We start from the raw sequence: 20,591 nt of genomic DNA, 5'->3' as shown, positions 1-20,591 counted from the left end.
GCTTATTTTGCATAATACTCAAAAGTATGAGAAAAAAATAGGATTAATAATTTACAGACAATTGGTGAACTGAATAAAAACCAGTATTTACTTTTACTTGCAATTATACAAGTGTTTACTTGGAGTTCTGTGAATAAGCAACGGTAAACCAAATACTTGACAAGTATTCTCTTTAGTTGTAAAACAGGGAAGTGAATAACCTTTACTTATCAAGCATTTACTTGTAACTACACGCAATTACTGATTCCGGTCAGACTCTACTTAAAACGAGTGAATAAAATCCTAAGTTCGGAAGAGTATTCAAGTATTTACTGGTAGAATTTCAAGGTAGCTATTTAGTAACCTTATAAAACTTTCATTTAATTTTTTATACTTGGTATGGCTGCCTTTGTCAACATTCGTCAACCAAAAACTTACAAAGAAAGGCGAGCATTGAGTCGAAGAAGATATGAAGAACTAATTCATTTTACAAAAGAATCAGTTGAATTTTTGACGAACGCTTTTTTAGAAGAAAGTAATGAAAAGCGAGGAGGTGCTCTGTCATCGCAACAGAAGATGGAAGTATTTTTGCGATACTTATCAGACCCTGGATTTCAAAACTGTGTCAGTGAAGACTTCAGGATTCACCGTTCTACGTATTCGATTACGTTCTGAATAAAATAAACGAAAAGGCATCTGAGTGGATTCACTTTCCACAGAATGCTCATGAGTTAAATGAAGCCAAGAGAAAATGGAGTTCTTGCTTTAAAATGCCGAGCGCAATAGTTGCTGTGGATTGCATGCACTTAGAAATAAATAAGCCAGCACGCTACAGAGACTGTTACATAAACCGTAAGAAGTATCCCAGCATCAATGTTCAGGTAACATGTGATTCCACTGAAAAAATCACTAGCATTGATGCTTCTTGGCCGGGTAGCACCCATGACAGTCGCATTTGGAAACTGAGCAGTGTTTGCCAAACCATGGCTAAATTTAAGGGTACGGTATGCCTTTTGGGAGACAGTGGGTACGGAATTGCCCCATGGTTAATAACACCTTTTAAACAGGGAGGAAGAAGTGTTCAATAAACAACATTCTAAACAGAGTTGTTATTGAACGCATTTTTGGTCAACTTAAGAAATGGTTCCCGATATTGGCGAATCTTGTTTGTGTAAAATTGGGAAAAATTCCAAAAGTATATGTGGCTTGTTCTGTTTTACACAATGTTGCGAAACATTTAAATGACGAATATTGTGAGTTAGAAGAAAATATCAATTATGAAAGAGAAGAGGATGAAAATGAAGAACCAGAAGAACTTGAAGAGGATGGAATTCGTCTCAGAGGGCAAGCAAGAAGAAATGAAATCACGGCTTTATTGTTGGAAAATTGATTTGGAATAAACTCCTTATCATTTTTTATAATTTTACCATTTTTTTTATATTTATCATTTATTATTATAATAAATTTGTTACCCTTTTCCTTACCTCATTTTGTAGATAAAAAAATGTAATAAGTATAAATAACAGAGAAAAGAGAAAAAACAAAATCATTTATACTGGATATTTCTATTTTATTCTGGTGTGTGTGCGTGCATGTGTGCACGCGAATGAATGAGCATGTGTTAGCACACATACGCACGCAGCCCCCGCAAGTATAAATTAATTTTTAATTTTTTTTTTGCAAGTGATAGGTTTTTATTTTATTTTATTAAGGCTTACAAATACAAAATTAAATACATATATTTTTTTTTCAGAAATACAAAATAAGGATTACTTCAACAATATGTATTGGCCGAGATCAAAATCTCTGTTCTTTTCATTAATTTTGCACCGTTCTGTTGAAGATGATTGCAGCTGACGTAATTTTATTTTCTCTTGTTCCAGTTCTCTCTCCTCTGTTTTAATTTTTATTTTCTCTCTCTTCATCTGCATTCTTGCAAGTTTCAGCTGCTCATTGAGAATGAGTCGTTGAAGATCAGTGGTTGATATATCGGCTGTTTCATCAGTGTCCCAATGTTGTCTCTTTTTTTACGCTTTTCAGGCTGTCCTGATTTTGAATGATTTTCATCTGATGACTTGTTAGCGATTTCGTTAGTAGGCTGAATTGGGGTATCTTCTTGAATGCTATTTTCAATTCCTACATTGGTGGCTACCGGTATCTGATGCAATACAGGATTTTCATGAATTTCAAGTAACTCAAGGAGGCTTGATTCCCATTTTAGTAATTTCACTGCTCTATTCCCACTTTTATTTTTGTCAGTTTTCTTTTTAAGGTCTGTTTTCATGTTATTTAATTTTTTTTTTTTAGTTTTTCTAGTGTAATTGACTTCCCCGCACTTTTCTGATATTACTTCTGAATAGTGTTCCATGCTTTTTCTTTGGCAGCAATTCTTTTAGAACTCGTAGACCGGTCTAAAACAACGGTGTAGTCTTTAAGAACATTTACCAAATACATTCTGCTACTTTCTGATGCAGATGGTTCTACTGGTTCTTGTACTTCAAAATTAGTCTCTTCACTGGCATGATGATGTTTGTTAAAAGACTGACATGCAAACGGTGCTGGATTGATTAAAACAAAAGAAACGTTTGATGTATTGACAAACGTGTCTGAACATGATGATGTACAGGCTATGAATCATATAAGTGTTTACTTGATAAGTAAAGAGAATACTGGATAAGTAAAAGCAAAATGGGAAAACTACTCGCAAATACTTGGACAACTACAAATGTTTACTTATAAGTATTAGTAAAAGGTTATTCACTTAGTCTCAAGGGTTTACTTTACTTGACCAGTATTTACTTTAAAGTAAAAGGTATAGTTTATTCACTTCACTAAATATTCTATTTTTACCTTTGTAAGTAGGGAATTTTTTTTTTTTTACCTTTGTAAGTACAAGGAGATTGTAACTCTCATTTATAAAACAAGATGTGAAACAAAAGTTTACATCTCAAAATAGTTAATGGAATTTTGATAAATAATTATAAAATTTGAGATACATATGAATACCATACATAAAACATACAGCATGATATTATACTTATCAAGTAAATACAATCATTGTTTATAAGCAATGCCCAAAAAAACTGCATATATATATATATATATATATATATATATATATAAATGAAATATTCTAATACTTACTTTATTGGTGATTTTTCTTTTCTTCTTGTGGTGGTGGTAGTATTCTGTTTTTCTTTTGTTGTTGCTTGTTTCAGTTTTGCAGCAGCCTCTCTAACAGCTGTATCTTTATTAGAATGTGATGACTGTTTCTTTTTCTTTCCATCTTTATCTTTTGTTTTACTTTCTTCAATTATTACATCTTTTGTTGTTTTACTTTTAGATGTTTCCTAAATTTATGATTAGAATTAATTGCTATTAACAAAACAGTTCAGAAAATATTGCATGAAACTTTCAGTTTACAAAATGCCTAATGTACCACCAAACAGAAATAGCAACAGGTTCAACTGGTGAGTCTTCAGAATAGGGTTTTGTACTGTTTGTAAACATGTTGAAATGGACAATGTAAAAAAATGGGCAATTTATGAAATGACTTGAATTAAAATAAATAAATAAAGTGTGGTATCACTGAAACCCAACAACTACAGGCAAATATATCAGTCAATAAAAGTGCAAATTTGTAATCATTTATACATCAGATATACATTCATGTATTGTCTTCATGATTGTATTCATGATTGTAATCAGATATACATTCACCTACTTATAAACTGTGAATGCAAACTGTGTCTAAGTAGAAAGTCACTTGCTAAATCATTTTTGTTAAATTTAAAATTTAAGTGAAATTTTGACTAAAATTTAAAATATTTAATTAATTTTAACAGCATTAACGTATTCCTCAAATGAATAGTTGGATAAATGATACAAACTAAAACCTAGAAATAATTATCAGTTCTTGTAAACAACAATCTACAAAACAGATTTAGAAATTTCTATTTATTTTAAATATTTAGTGAAGGAGCAGGTTATAATACACTAATACAGTATAACAATACAGGAAGTTTTACAAAACATCCATCCTATTTTTTAACACAGGATGTACAAAAAAGAATGAAGAGTTTTAAAGCTATTTAAAATTTCTTAATGCTTACTTACAGTAATGAACCTCAAATAAAATGAAAATAATAATTCTTACAGTTTTCTCCTATAATTGTTCAATATGAGTACTTTTTGTCATGCAGCACATATTGAACTTAGGAGAGTTTGTTTCATAATTTAACCACTATGTCTGGACTAATGGAAGCGACAGCTGCTTAAATCAAATCCAGTAACTCAGTAGGTAGGGAGGCACATACACAGATCATTTATAAAATCCCAAAGGGAAAAATCATATGGGGGACAGATTGGCTAACCTTGAAGGACACTGCAAAAACAAGTTCTGTCATTGGGTCTGACAAAATTTGAGTCCAATTCAGCGGTTCGGGAAAATGCCATTCAACCAGTACAGAGTTACGCCTGATGAGGAGGTGCACCAAATAAAGTTCTCTGATCCATCTTGCAGTTGAGGAAAGAGCCACGTATGCAGCATATCCAAATAAGCAACTTCTGCTGCCTTGTTTCAGCAAAAAATAACAGCCCTTAAAACTTGCCATCGAGATATTTCACAGAAAATATTTCATTTTGGGGAGACCCATTTGTACTGTAAGAATTTGTGGAGATTTTCTGATCTCCAGATACCTGTGTGTTAACTTTCACATTAAAATGAAGTGTTGACTAATCACTAAACACAATATGGGAAAATCATCATCGTCATGTTGCAACATTTCAATTGCAAAGTCAACTTGCACTGTATAATAAGTAGACTTCAAAGCCTTGAAAGCTATAAATGATATGGATGCATATGTAAGCAGTTCCTGAAAACATTCCACACTTATTACTGGCGTTGCTAATTCATGACTAGACTTCCAAACAGTTTTTTAGGACTATGCTGGAAAGATTCACTGAAACGTTCAGCATTTTCTTTACACAGACATCTGGTTGTTTAAAACTGATTATGCCATAGACTAATGTTATTAATTGTCACTTGGAGGATCACAATTAAACTTTCTATGGAACGCAAATTGAACTGTAAATATAGATTCACATTTAACAAACTGAACACAGAAGGCTTTCTGTTCAGGAGTTGCCATCTTCACCAGTGGTCTGTCAAGTGGACAAGACAGAATTAATTTACAACATGCATGGAACTGAACTGTCCTTTTTGTTCTTTGCTTCTAGTTTTAAATCAACACTGTACATGTCACCCTAAAGATATTATAACAAAATAATTTAATAAGTTGTTTTTACCAACCTCTTTAAATCCTATATCTGGGGCCCTCATCAGTTAGTTCTTTAATTTCTGGAGAAAATGAAATTTTTGCTGTAGCATATATGATCAATGCAAATTCCTGATAAATCATGTGCTACTTCATCTTAGATTTGAAATGTATTCTGATTTCCCAAGGAATTATGGGCAGGATTGACACCTGATACCAATATTACTCCAAAACCTTTTTCAATGATTATGGAGGTATTTTGAAAGGAGAACTTAATTAAAAAACAGAAAAAGTCTCTATAAGTATACAACTGTTCCTCTATACCACCTACCTTAATCTTTATTGTGGAGGTGATGCATGGCAAGCATCAGAGGTATAAGTGGCACACTAGAGAGTTTTTTCTCAGAATGATGTTTATTGAACAGCCAGAAAAAACTGTGGTGAACAGATTTCAGGTGTCACTTACTGAATCTCAGCAGCATTTCACGACTTGTCATGACAATATGCAACTATATATATGACTCACTGAAGAAGGCAACAATCACTTCACTCCTCACTTTCTTTAGTATATTTGAGATGGAATGGAAGTAACTTATGGGATGGGACTAATTTATAACTCACATCAGATCATCTACATCTATTACATTATAGCATCTAACATACATAAAATAATAATTATATGAGTTTTTAATGATGAAAATACATGAAAGTAAATAATTAATAAATGCCATCCGTAAAAAAAAAAAAACAAAAAAGCAATTAGTACAAATAAAATGCCAACTATAAAGGCATCAGTTGAAAAGAATTTGAGTTCATTGATATTATTTGAAGTCATTAAGCACAGATGTAGGTAATTCATATTAATTGCATAATAACCAATATTATTTGAAATTATCACAAGAATAATGTTGTTTTAACAAAAGAAAAGTTTAATTTTAAATAAAATGGTTGAAAAATCCTTTAAATTAGACAAATTATATAGGAGTGTCATTAGACTATTTTTCATAAACTGATATATTCACAAAAACAGTTCTATATTCATTAATTTCATAATAAAAAATTTTATTACTAGAAGTTAAGAAATTAAAATTAGTTAATTAAATAATTGAAAAATACAAACTTAAACCATTTATATATATTAAAACATACGTGGCCATGTAATAAAAAAACATGTAATTATGAGAACAAAAACAATACTGAATTTAGAATACAAAATTAAAAATCATAACAAAAAAATAAAATAATCATCAAAATTTGTAACTGCAGAACAACTGTAATAACCATTAGTTCATGGTTCTCTAACATTTGTGTGATCTTCACAAAGGCTGATATTTGTATGGGCTTAACCTGCACATGCACTAAAGGAATGATTTGCAATTACTTATCTTGTTAGCTTACAATGTATCAGATTTAAAGAAATATTGCTATTATGCTATTATTAGAGAGTAATTTAACTGAATATGAAAAACATTAGGTAAAAAAAAAATGTACAAAATTTGCTTTTGTAATCAAGTGACTGACAAAATTATTCATATCTGTTGAATGTATTGAGAAATTATTCATTATATTGAGCCAATCTTCGTGGCAGAGTGGTAGGGTCTCGGCCTTTCATCTGAAAATCCCACGTTTGGATCTTGGTCAGGCATGGCATTTTACAAAGGTAATATGATGGTGTTCAGCACATCAGAGGTGTAGCCAGCACACCAATTAATGCCAAGAGAGAAACTAATTTGCTTCTAGTAACAGTTTACATAAAAGCACATCCATTGGAGGAATTAAAAGAAAAAAAACTCAATTTGAAAGTTGACAGAATGTGAAAAAAGTATTGGAGGGAGGCCAGAATACAAAAAAAATAAATCTCTTAAGGTATCTTGAGTTTATATATATATATATATATATATATATATATATATTAGCAGAAAATAAAAAGGAATAGAGAATGAAATCACTAACAAAAATTGTACAGTAATTATTAGAAATAAATTGAAACCAAAATTACACTTACTTTATTTGACTTTGAATTACTTGACTTTTTGGTTCCTTTATTTAAAACTTGTTCAACAGCTTTTGAACTGTCAATCTGTAAAAATAACGTATATTTGTTTTATTATAAAATGTACATCTTTCTAAAATGGATAAAATACAAAAACCTTAAATTTATATTGAACTTTATATAGAACTATGATAAACTGCCTGATTTTCTACATTTTTCTACTATTTACTGATATTTAATTTAAGATTTAAAATTGACTAACAATTTAAAAGAAACTAGAATTTTTAGTAATAGCAGATCTTGTTAGACGCTGAGAAATAAAATAATCTATTTTTAAATTTATTATTTTCAAGAAAACTAGCCAACAGAAATTAATCAAACATACAAAGTATGATTATTTTAAGAATAGAATTTGAAAATTAATAATTATTTTGAAAATTACTCATTATAAATGGTTTAGATAAAAGATTTATGAATCTAAGACCTTAAAAGAAATGTTGAATTGTATTACAAGTAGTAATTATCCTCAAAATATATTATGTCGAGGTAAAGAAAATATTTTTAAAATAATTTGAGCAGGTCTTATTCAACATTTTATTGTTCAATACTAAATATATTGTAATTAAAAGATAAGTTAATGGTTAATGAATCATTGGTGTAATTATAAAAGGATCTCCCTAAATAAAAATATTGCAAAAGTATCAGAATATAATAAAAATTATGTACCATTAAAAAGTTTTTAAATATTTTAAGAAGTACAAGTATACTGTCAATCAGACATATACAGATTTAGGTAGGTAGAAATGAGCTGTAGATCTAGTAGTTAGAAATGAGCTATAGATCTGGTAGTCTGATAAGTCAGACTAATCAAAGAGTCAATGACTGGAATATGAATGACACAATAGAAGTGATATATTAGTATGTGATGAATTGGATGAAATACAGAATAGTTAATGAAAAATTAGTAAAAAGTTGTTAGTTACAAGATAATTGTAAAACGTTACACAATAAAATTTACTTCATATATTTTTGAAAGACAGTGTCTTTTAGTTTCTTTACTAAAGATTTAAATAGCAATGAAAGCTGTTTAAACTGAGCTCAATGAATACTAATAAGTAACACAGTTTCTTTATCATTGCTAGTTAACTACTTCAAACCAACAATCTCAGTTTCATGTACAGTGTAATTTATGTATTGTTATTATACAGAGTGAGCAACATAAAACCAAACCCATAATGAAACTGTTAAACAACACTATTTATGAAAGACTAGTGGATGTATATGTTACTACTGACTGTTGCTGCCATTTGTCAAGCGGTTACATGTTAGTGCAGTATACGTTTTGTTGCAGTGCAGTATTGTGAATGCAATTGTGTTTGTGGAAAATCCCTTATTCAGTCCAAGAAACGATAGCTATAGTTGAGGCTTATATTCGTTCTGGATTGTTTGAAGAACCATGTGAAGTATTCATAGAAAAATTTCCGAATTATTAAGTTAAGTACATAATAATATGGCAAAATATTTTAATTAAATAATTTTTAGTACAACTGTGCACAATACTACTACATCTCATGTAGCTAATAATTAACACTATTAATTGGCAATTACTCTTATTGAATTTATTTGGGTTGGCAGTTGAATTAAAACAACGTGTATATATAAGAATAAAATAATCAAATATATATATATATATATATATATATATATATATATATATATATTAAATTCTATTAATATACACCACCTAGTAAAGAAAATTGAGATATATCTTAACTTAATTTTATCATTGAAGTACTTTTACAAGATTCCACATCCTCAGCCATGAATGAGATATTTAATTAAACTGCAAATTAAAAATACTAAAAAAGTATGTATTAATTTACTATATGAGTATTGGTATTGCAGTTTTTATAGGCATTACCCTCAAAAACTGTGTAACAGTTTATCAAATTGAAATTTTGTTTGTATTTATCCATTAATATTTTGCTAATTTATTTAATTTTATGCTATCTTTCTAATAATTCTAATCAGACAGCATCTGAGGGAGACAAACTTATAAAAACTACAACAGATAGCAGCACTGATGTAATAAACTACTGTACAATTTTCATTACATTAGTAATTTTAATTCGTAATATGTAGTCTAAATAAATTTTTCAATTATGACTGGGTATGAGGGATCCTGTGAAAGTACTTTTAAGGTAAAATTAATGTAAGATATGTCTTATCTTAACTTTCTATACTAGGTGGTTAATATTAATAGAACTTAAAATGTAATTAAACAATACAGAGGAATAATATGAATCTTAAAAAAAATAATTTCAGTATATGTGTGTGCTTTATCATCTATCAAATAAATGGTACACTACAACTTATGTTATAATTACTACGACGGTCTTTCAATAATTAAACAAATATTTTTAATGAAGGAAACGCTTAATGCAGGCAATTGAAACTTTTGTTAAGTGTTAGTTGGCAACCTTATGAAGAATGTTAGTCAGCTGTTCGATTAATATTTATGTAAATATAACCTCTAAAGTCTTAATTATGATGGCGTGTCTGTTCAAAGAAAGTAATTTTGAAGAACAGCACTCTGTGATTTGATTTTTTTACTTTCAGAAAGGATACAACCATCAGAAATATTCTCTCGGATGAACAAACAATAGAACAATGAACAAGTCAGTTTTTATGTGCAGGTGGAAAACTTTAAAAGTGGCCACAAAAGTGTGACTGACGAGCACCGCTCTGGGCATCTGGTAACAGTGTCGACCTCTGCATTAGATTCTTGTATTGATTCACTTATCCAAGAAGACTGATGACTTACAGTTGAACAAATTGCTGAAAAATGTCAAGTAAGTGTTGGGAACACTCATTTCATCATTCAAAACAAACTGAACTATTGTTAAGACTTGTATGAGGTGAGTTCCCAGACAGCTTATCATTCACAAAGCTGAGAGATTTCACATTTGCACCGAACTCAAAAATTGTTTCAAAAACGAAGATGATGCATTTTTAGACAGGATTTTAACCCGTGATGAAACTTAGATACATCATTTTGAGCCAGAGTTAAAGCATCAAAGCACGCAGTGGATACACCCTGAATTGCCTGTTCATAAGAAATTCAAAACGCAACCATCAGTTGGTAAGGTCATGTTAACCATCTTTTGGAGTGCTCACAATTCAATTTTCTGTGATTCTTTAGAAGAGTGACACTCTATCAACATCCTATACTACTCAGCTGTGACTGAGAACAAAGTCAAGCTGCTTGTGTTGAGGAGGAAATGTCTGGGATGGCAGAGGAAAGACATGCTTCTTCTTCAAGGCAATGCTCAACCTCATATAGCACAACTGACACTGGAAACTATTGGCAAAATGGGCGGGAGCTCCTACCTCATCCTTCTTACAGCCCTGACCTTGCCTTTGACCTTTGTTTGGTTTGATGAAAGAAGATTTATGTGGCATCAAGTTCAACAACAATGAATAAATAAAGAAAAAGCAGAGATGTTGGTGGGGATTATGTGGAAAAGTAGACAAAAAAAAGGTGTTTATTTAATTTACCATTTTTGTTGTACAGCTATTTGTCTGTTTAAATATTGAATGATCTTCATATAACAGATTTTAAACTTTCATTAAAAACAAATTAATAAAAAAATACAAAAAAAAGAAACTACACAAATAAATGATTACAATAAAAATTAACTGAATATTGACAGTTATATTGCAATTCAAGGTTATACTACAGAATTATTCAATAATTCATACATATTACATGTTATTGAACTGACCTTTTTTTCTAATGCTTTTCCAATAATTTGCAGCAACTCATTAGTTTTTTCTACTTCTAACCCAGCTACAATTTTTGTTGGACGAGCAGAAATATTGGCACCAGTTGATAATTCTACAGAAATTAAATAACTATATCAAATATTACAAAAACCAATAACACTTAAATACATTCTGCTATAAAGCTAGTATGAATAATCACTTAAAATATTAATATATATATATATTTTATAAATTTATTTTTATAATAATAATTTACTACAATAAATAATTATATTAGTTTTTATACGTAATATTTTCTATTTAATCTTTCATTATTATTATTATTATTATTATTATGAACACTTATGGAGGCGACATCCACTTCATTAAATAATTTAATACATAAGATTAAAAATAAAAGTTGAGTGGTGCTTCCATATTAATTTCAATTTCAGAATTTTAATAAGTTACTGTAAAATTTAATATGTTTAATTATTTGATATAGTAATAGGTAATAGCTACTGTAAAAAAAAGTAGTAGTTTTTTATGAGTATTATTGCTCGAGGAATAATTTAGCAGCAAACAGTGAGTAAAAAACTGATGCATAACTGGTATAATTCTACCTAAGATTCATTTTGTAAATTATTTATTAATAAAAAATCATATTTAATAATTATAAATAAATGAATTTTTAAAATAATTTAAACACAGCATCCACTTAATTTTTACTGAATAAATAAATAAATAAATAAATATATATATATATATATATATATATATATATATATATATATATATATATATTTCTCTCCAGTTTTCCAGCTACTGCTGGGTCTGTCTGCTTGTCTGCCACCCCACTCGCTCTCTCTCTTTTTCGCTGTGAGTATGTGTGTGTGTGTGTGTGTGTGTGTGTACGCACATGCAAATGCAATTACTGCTATGAGCTTACCAGGCCTGACATAGCTGCATATGTGGTACAATGTAAGTATAAATGTACCAGTAAATATGTAGTCTGGTACAAACTCAGGTAGACCACTCCTGAGATGTGTGGTTAATTTAACTCCAACCAGTAAAGTATAACCCACTGGGTTGGTCTAGAGGTGAACTCATCATCACAAATCAGCTGATTTTGAAGTCGAGAGTTCAAAGGTTCAAATTCTAGTAAAGGCAGTTACTTTTATATGGATTTGAATATTAGAATGTGGATACTGGTGTTCTTTGGTGGTTGGGTTTAAATTAATTACATATATCAGGAATGGTCAACCTGAGACTGTACAAGACTACACTTCATTTACATTCATACATATCATTCTCATTCATCCTCTGAAGTAATACCTTACGGTGGTTCTGGAGGCTAAACAGGAAAAAACCCAGTAAAGTACACCAATATGCACTGGTTGGTATTCAAATCCTAGTAAAAGTAAATAACTTTTACTAGGATTTGAATTTCTGAACCCTTGATTTCGAAAAGCAGTTGTTAAACAAGTGATTTGTGATAATGACTTTACCACTAAACCGGCCTGGAGGGGTAAAGAGCTAAATAATGGTGAATATGAAATAATAAGGACACATGATAGGGGGTTATTAAGATTTATAGCAGAACAGCCAGTGTTATAAGGTAAGTGATGTAAAAGGAAACAAAAATCTCCCTTAGCCTTTCTTTCCCAGATAAATTAAATATTATTATTACTATTTTTAATCATTCTTTAGTATCTACAGCTACCCTATTTTTTTATATTAATACATTTTTTCTGTGTGGAGAAAATTCCAAGATGGCCAGACTTGGCATTGATTATTTTTTATTCTTTAAGTTATATTTTACAGAAAATCAAGACTGACTATGGTCTTAAGGGCAAAAAATTTACCGACTGGTGATTTCTGTTTTATTACTCTGCATGGTAGTGGGTTTTACAAAAATGTATTTTTTAAGGAATCAAGGTTATATCTAATAATGGAGATTGGAATGTAAGCATTGGAAAAGGCAAGGAAGGAAATATAGTGGGTGAATACGGGCTGGGCAAAAGGAATGAAAGAGGGGACCGACTTATAGAGTTTTGCACAAAGTATAATTTAGTAAATGCCAACACCCAATTTAAAAATCATAATAGAAGAATATAACACTTGGAAAAAGCCAGGCGATACTGCAAGGTATCAGATAGATTATATCAAGGTTAAGCAAAGATTTAGAAATCAACTCGTTGACTGCAAAACTTACCCTGGAGCAGACATTGATAGCGACCATAATTTGGTGATAATGAAATGTAGATTGGGATTTAAAAATCTGAAGAAAAGGTGTCAGATGAATCGGTGGAATTTAGAGAAGTTTGAGGAAGAGGAGGTAAAGAAGATTTTTGAGGAGGACATCGCAAGAGGTCTGAGTAAAAAAGATAAGGTAGAAAATGTAGAAGAAGAACGGTCGAATGTTAAAAAGGAAATTCTTAAATCAGCAGAAGCAAACTTAGCCAGAATAAAGAGAACTGGTAGAAAACCTTGGGTTTCAGACGATATATTGCAGCTGATGGATGAACGTAGAAAATATAAGAATGCTAGTGATGAAGAAAGTAAAAGGAACTATCGGCAATTAAGAAATGCTATAAACAGGAAGTGCAAACTGGCGAAAGAAGAGTGGATTAAAGAAAAGTGTTCAGAAGTGGAAAGAGAAATGAACATTGGTAAAATAGATGGAGCATACAGGAAAGTTAAGAAAAATTTTGGGGTACATAAATTAAAATCTAATAATGTGTTAAACAAAGATGGTACACCAATATATAATACAAAAGGTAAAGTCGATAGATGGGTGGAATATATTGAAGAGTTATATGGAGGAAATGAATTAGAAAATGGTGTTATAGAGGAAGAAGAGGAAGTTGAGGAGGATGAAATGGGAGAAAGAATACTGAGATCTGAATTTAAGAGAGCATTAAAAGATTTAAATGGCAGAAAGGCTCCTGGAATAGACGGAATACCTGTAGAATTACTGCGCAGTGCAGGTGAGGAAGCGATTGATAGATTATACTAACTGGTGTGTAATATTTATGAAAAAGGGGAATTTCCGTCAGACTTCAAAAAAAGTGTTATAGTAATGATTCCAAAAGAAAGCAGGGGCAGATAAATGTGAAGAATACAGAACAATTAGTTTAACTAGTCATGCATCAAAAATCTTAACTAGAATTCTATACAGAAGAATTGAGAGGCGAGTGGAGGAAGTGTTAGGAGAAGACCAATTTGGTTTCAGGAAAAGTATAGGGACAAGGGAAGCAATTTTAGGCCTGAGATTAATAGTAGAAGGAAGATTAAAGAAATACAAACCAACATACTTGGCGTTTATAGACCTAGAAAAGGCATTCGATAACGTAGACTGGAATAAAATGTTCAGCATTTTAAAAAAATTAGGGTTCAAATACAGAGATAGAAGAACAATTGCTAACATGTACAGGAACCAAACAGCAACAGTAACAATTGAAGAACATAAGAAAGAAGCCGTAATAAGAAAGGGTGTCCGACAAGGATGTTCCCTATCTCCGTTACTTTTTAATCTTTACATGGAACTAGCAGTTAATGATGTTAAAGAACAATTTAGATTCGGAGTAACAGTACAAGGTGAAAAGATAAAGATGCTACGATTTGCTGATGATATAGTAATTCTAGCCGAGAGTAAAAAGGATTTAGAAGAAACAATGAACGGCATAGATGAAGTCCTACGCAAGAACTGTCGCATGAAAATAAACAAGAAGAAAACAAAAGTAATGAAATGTAGTAGAAATAACAAAGATGGACCACTGAATGTGAAAATAGGAGGAGAAAAGATTATGGAGGTAGAAGAATTTTGTTATTTGGGAAGTAGAATTACTAAAGATGGAAGAAGCAGGAGCGATATAAAATGCCGAATAGTACAAGCTAAACGAGCCTTCAGTAAGAAATATAATTTGTTTACATCAAAAATTAATTTAAATATCAGGAAAAGATTTTTTAAAGTATATGTCTGGAGTGTCGCTTTATATGGAAGTGAAACTTGGACAATCAGAGTATCTGAGAAGAAAAGATTAGAAGCTTTGGAAATGTGGTGCTATAGGAGAATGTTAAAAATCAGATGGGTGGATAAAGTGACAAATGAAGAGGTATTGCGGCAAATAGATGAAGAAAGAAGCATTTGGAAAAATATAGTTAAAAAAAGAGACAGACTTATAGGCCACAGACTAAGGCATCATGGAATAGTCGCTTTAATATTGGAAGGGCAGGTAGAAGGGAAAAATTGTAGGCAGGCCACGTTTGGAATATGTAAAACAAATTGTTAGGGATGTAGGATGTAGAGGGTATACTGAAATGAAACGACTAGCACTAGATAGGGGATCTTGGAGAGCTGCATCAAACCAGTCAAATGACTGAAGACAAAAAAAAAAATCTAATAATGGTAAAAGCTGTAACTAACTTTTTTCTGAAACACAATCAAATGGTATGAATCGCAAACATTAAAATGTGCAATATATCATAATAAACTTTTTCTATGGCTGCATTCACTCCAATTAAATAAAATTATATAACCAAATAACTTACTGACAGCTGAAATTAATTTTTCTAAAAATGCAATTTTGCCTTCACGATCTTTGATATTTTCTGGGTTAAGTTCATCTTGTGAATAAAGACCTTGTAAAAATCCTGTTTCTTTCATTATCTGAAAAAAAGACAGTGATTTAATCTTAATTCTTTTTTAATTTATCAATTATATGGACTACTTCAGTCCTCAAATGGTAGAGCTATTTCAAGCAATAAATCACTGTTCTGAGTGGTGTCTGATTGCTTGTGATTCAAATCAATGAATTTTTGTCATTATTTTCATATGCAAACAATCACATAGATTATTATCATATGAAAAACACAAGAACTCTGTTATAGGCAATATATGAAACTACAATTATACAATTTTTTTACAGCTGAAAATAATATATACACAGTAGTTCACAGATAATTTTTTGCACGATAACAGCATGCATGGTAAAGTAATTTTATTCTATTAATTAAATGATTCATTAAAATCTGTTTTTATATTTTAGTATAACTTTCACAAATAATTCCTAAGAAAAAATCTGCATTAAAAGATAACTGGTAAAAATATGTTTTTAGCAGATCTACTATAATGTTTTTATTTTTATAAAATAATGGAAGGCTTTTATTTTCATACAATAAATACTAGATAAAAAATCTTGTAATGAAATTTTAGTACTGTTAATTTTATTTTTTTTTGCTAAAAAAATTAACTTTTCATTGTGATTTATTTTGCTCCAATTATTATGATCAGACCATTACATAAAACTTAATATAACCATTATAAAAATTTGTTAATGATAAACCTAACAAAATACAACATTTTTAAAACATAACATTATCAGTTTGTACAGTCACCTTTATTGACTGGTATTGTTTGTGGAATTCTTAATTTTATAAATTTGATGTACAAAAACACTACCTACCATAAGTTACTAAACTTACCAGACCTACAAAAATGGGCAGTAAATTAAAATATTTTTTTTTTTTGGAAGTATGTTTCACCAGTTTAAATTTACTGAACTGCAGATTAGTAGTACTTTCTATCATACAAGATATCAGATTATGATTAATCGGAATTGACTGTAGGTCAATTTTTTAACATTGTACATGGTCAAATTTTTAACATTGCTGACTGTCTTTTTTTTACCCGTTAAATAAAATTAGTTTCAATTTAATCCTTTTTTGTGTTTACTCAGTAACTTAAAGTTAGAAACAGATGAGTTTTTTACTATTTTGTTTAAGGTAACATATTCATGAAAAAATATTGCATCGTCTGTGTTGTATTAAAAATCCCTTTTGGCACGCTGGAAGGCAGAGGTAGAATTCACCGATGCTAAGTAGGGAGTAAAAAAGATTTCCACCTTAAAGTTAAGAAACACTTCAAACTTACTCATAATGACAATTGTTGCATGTGAAAATAAGTTTCACATGTTAGCATACTACAAGCCCCATCTTTTTACAATACCAGCAACATTTTCGTCATCCCTTGCCGTAGGGATTAGTCATATTAAACATTATTTCAGACAAAAGGTTTAGGTAATGTTTAGAGAACTAATAACCATTTTAAACTGATTTGATACTGTGACTTTTAAGGAGGTATGATTTATTTTGTCTTTAAAACCCCATTTTTCCAGTTCTTGGGGCAATGGTTGGTAATATAAAAAAACTTTACTTAAGTTTTATGCCGTTATCCAAAGAATAGTAGGAACTTTAAACGAATTTGACATTTCACTTAATAAGAAAGTTATAGCAATATTTTGCTTTTTCAAAAAAGTACCCCCATGGATCAATTTTGCCCATTAACAAACTCGACCGAGATTTTGGGTTGTTATATTTTATGTATCAATTTGAAAGTGATTGGCACAAAATTACAGCAGTTATCATGCCCACAAGAAAGTAAAAAAAAAATATATTTATATATACGAATAAATTTTTGAACTGACAATGGTTTTGGGGTCTGGAGGATGTGAAACGCGAAGCTATGTCAAAATTTTCCAGAAGTTGAATCATGGTACCCATTACAATAGGTAGTCTTCGTATGAAATCTACCTGAACACAATTTCTCATTTTCTAGAATGCTCTTAATTTTTTTTTTGCAAAGGAATATTAAAAAATATTGAATTTCTATTCTCTATTGCAAACTAATCTCACTTGCTTAAAGTTTATTTCAACTAAGAAGTTAAATATTTCTGATTTATGAAACCAAAAAAACATTTTAATTGAAATAATTTGAAATAGATGTAATACTATGCATGCTTTTAATTATTTATTGATCAATACATAACTTGATTTCTTTTCAAAATATAGCATAACCTTATGATTAATTAGCAAAGGAATAAGATGCTTTAACTTTAAGACTTTTAAAATGATAAGTCTACCCTATCACTGTGTTGGAACCTTCCCAGAGAGGTCAACACCACCAGAAAGATATTCTAAAGATTTGTAAACACTAGGGTGATGAGTTTTTGATTCTTTGAAAGAACCAATTGTTTATAAATATCCCCTTGAGGGATTTCAGAGCCCTACTGGATTTATAAATTTAATCTTACTAATTTGTCCAAGGTATGTCCTTTTCAAGTCCACAATGATTCTAGTCATAATTAAGTTAAAGCTACAAAAAGACTTTGGACATGTATAGAGAAGATATAAGATGAGGAGTAAAAAAAAATCTAAAGGACCTTATGAAAAGATTTGATGATATTCGGATAGATTCTAATATGACAGTGCTCTGTCCTATAACAATGCATTTGAAGATGTTCACTAACCAATACAGAAAAGGTGAAAGGTCTCTTTTTAAACAAAATGAATGGAATGCATTTATAAAATAAATAAAAAAATGTTGAAATATTTAATTCTGTTTGGATAATTTAATAAAGGTAAAATTTTTAAGATCTTGTTCACTTTGAAAACTACATTGAAGCATTTTATATTTTCAACTAAATAACTTATAACGTATTGTGTAATTCCACTACACTGTATTATAGTACTTACCGACGTAATAAGATCATGTAGAAATCGAAATGGTGGTTTCTTTAATAACTTCTCCGTTAACGGTGGTTTCTTAACAAATTTTTTAAGAGAGTCTTGGGTACGCTTTATAACTTCAGGTTTAATGTCTTCAGTCATATTTACTACCTCATGATACTTATCTAAGATCTAAAATTTAAATCTACGAAAAATCACAGCACCATAGCTCACAACTTTTGATCTTCGGGCACTCGTGGAATGCCAATCATGTGTGTGTACAAATGAACCTTCCATGGTTGCCATAGCAACGAATCTGAAATTAGGACATATCGATACATAATAAATTATCGATTGCAATATATGCATGTTTTTAAAACTCTGGGTTACCTTTAGGGTTTAAAATTCTTTAGAATTGTTGCTATTAGTGCTTTACCATCTTCAATATTTAAGCTATTCAAATTTGGTTACCCGATTTGTAAACATATTTTTCGAACAACTCAATACTTATGTCGTTAGTGACATTTCATATTTGCCTACTTAAATATCTAGTAGCGTAACTCTAAAAAATGGACGAAAATATATACGATAAATATGCTACAAACGTATTATCTTATTTAGTTAAAAAAAAAAGGAATACAGATAACTTAAGATCATTGCACGAGAGGGCCCTGTGAATTAGCATTAGCTAAACACACCAGCGCCTGAAATGTAGTCCGCCATATTGTAAAGATGACGCGTAGGTGGAGTAACTGCAAGCCACAGGGGCGTTTGTGAAATTTGTGTTTGTAAACTAATTTTGTTATTGCAGTCTCTGTTAATTATTTATTTTATACGTTTTTTATCATCAATTAAAAAGTGAGTGTCTTTCTCTAAAGATATTCTTTTAAACTTTAATTCATAAAGTATGTTTGCTTCTGTGTTTTATATAGTTTAAATCCCATTATTTTTTGTTGTACATTCAGTGTATTTTTGTATTCTTCAAATGTATACGATTATGTAAAGGTTATTACTTCAGTTGTCCTCTTCTAGTCTTTTTAACTCGAACTGTTGTTTGTTACGTGATCCGTAAGGTACAAAATACTGTAAATTGAAAGGTTAACAGATGTTAATTTAAGTAGTTACATGTTTCGGCGTTTGCTTGACATTGATTGTTTTCATTTTAGTTGTACATTTACGTTTGGAATGTACTTTCTATAATTTTTTGTGAAGAATCTGAATGAAGTTTAAGAATGAACCGAATCAGAACAAATTTTTCTCTTATATTAGTTTTTTTTAGCTTTAAAAAGAATTGATTAATTTGTTCAACCCAATTTCTTAAGTTCGACAAAATGAAAAGTTAATAATGTCTCTATTTACCAATGTGCAGAATTTTTTTAAATATTTGGCAAAATACTTTTGTGGAATTATACATATGTTGGTGTTCAAAAGAATTGTTTTAAGTTTTCTAATTCTAATATTTTACATCGCATTTTGGAATAGTATATTCAGTAGCAGAGATTCTGCCATTTGTTGTTTAATATGAATATATTTAAAGATAAGTTCAATTTAGTTTTTGCCTATTGCACTGTCATTAAGTAGTCATTTTATAGGTGATCTGTATTCTGTTTATGTTTGTTTAGATAAGATGGATATTGAAGAAGAGGAACAGCATAATATTATTCCTGAAAACATTGTTATTCAGAAAACCAAAAAATCACCCTTGAAGACTTACTCTAGATTATCAAATCAGCAAAAGAACAATGCTACTGGTTAGTATGTTCAACATCAAATTGTAAATGGTTATTATGTCACAAAATTATAACTGTCATTGAATTATTATGCCACATAATTATAACTTTCATTGAATTATTACTTACACCTACCGTGTATGAATGAATACAATACCATGGCTGATGTGGTCTAGACCTGTATAATATTTTATTGTTTTATCTGAATAAAGTATTTTTTTATTTTACTGAAAACTGCTTTATATATTTTTGTAAACATTATATTATGCTTGCTTTACACTGATAAACAAAAAAAAAAATTTTAATGTTTCTCTAAGTGTGACACCATTTCTTGAATTG

At 30.0% G+C, this 20,591-nt stretch overlaps 2 protein-coding genes across 5 annotated transcripts in view; one reads left to right on the top strand and one right to left on the bottom strand.

Moving 5' to 3' along the window:
* The window catches only part of IFT54 (intraflagellar transport 54), a 49,924-nt gene extending 30,937 nt beyond the window's left edge, over positions 1-18,987 (bottom strand). The window contains exons 1-5 of the mRNA XM_075366250.1: positions 18,550-18,987; positions 15,568-15,685; positions 11,034-11,146; positions 7,261-7,335; positions 3,124-3,329 (exon numbers count right to left, since the gene is read on the bottom strand). Of these exons, the coding sequence (XP_075222365.1) occupies positions 3,124-3,329; positions 7,261-7,335; positions 11,034-11,146; positions 15,568-15,685; positions 18,550-18,684 (647 nt within the window). The 5' untranslated portion in view covers positions 18,685-18,987. The remainder of the gene's footprint in view (positions 1-3,123; positions 3,330-7,260; positions 7,336-11,033; positions 11,147-15,567; positions 15,686-18,549) is intronic.
* Positions 18,988-19,229: 242 nt separating this feature from the next.
* LOC142325008 (uncharacterized) overlaps positions 19,230-20,591 on the top strand; it is a 47,812-nt gene continuing 46,450 nt past the window's right edge. For all 4 annotated transcript variants that reach the window (XM_075366249.1, XM_075366248.1, XM_075366247.1 and 1 more), the window contains exons 1-2: positions 19,230-19,380; positions 20,145-20,273. In XM_075366249.1, the coding sequence (XP_075222364.1) occupies positions 20,150-20,273 (124 nt within the window). In that variant the 5' untranslated portion in view covers positions 19,230-19,380; positions 20,145-20,149. The remainder of the gene's footprint in view (positions 19,381-20,144; positions 20,274-20,591) is intronic.

Source organism: Lycorma delicatula, chromosome 5 (genome assembly GCF_047948215.1).
Source record: "Lycorma delicatula isolate Av1 chromosome 5, ASM4794821v1, whole genome shotgun sequence".
Taxonomy (NCBI): domain Eukaryota; kingdom Metazoa; phylum Arthropoda; class Insecta; order Hemiptera; family Fulgoridae; genus Lycorma; species Lycorma delicatula.
Note: the sequence above shows the minus strand (reverse complement) of the source record. Positions and strands in the feature narration are given on the sequence as shown.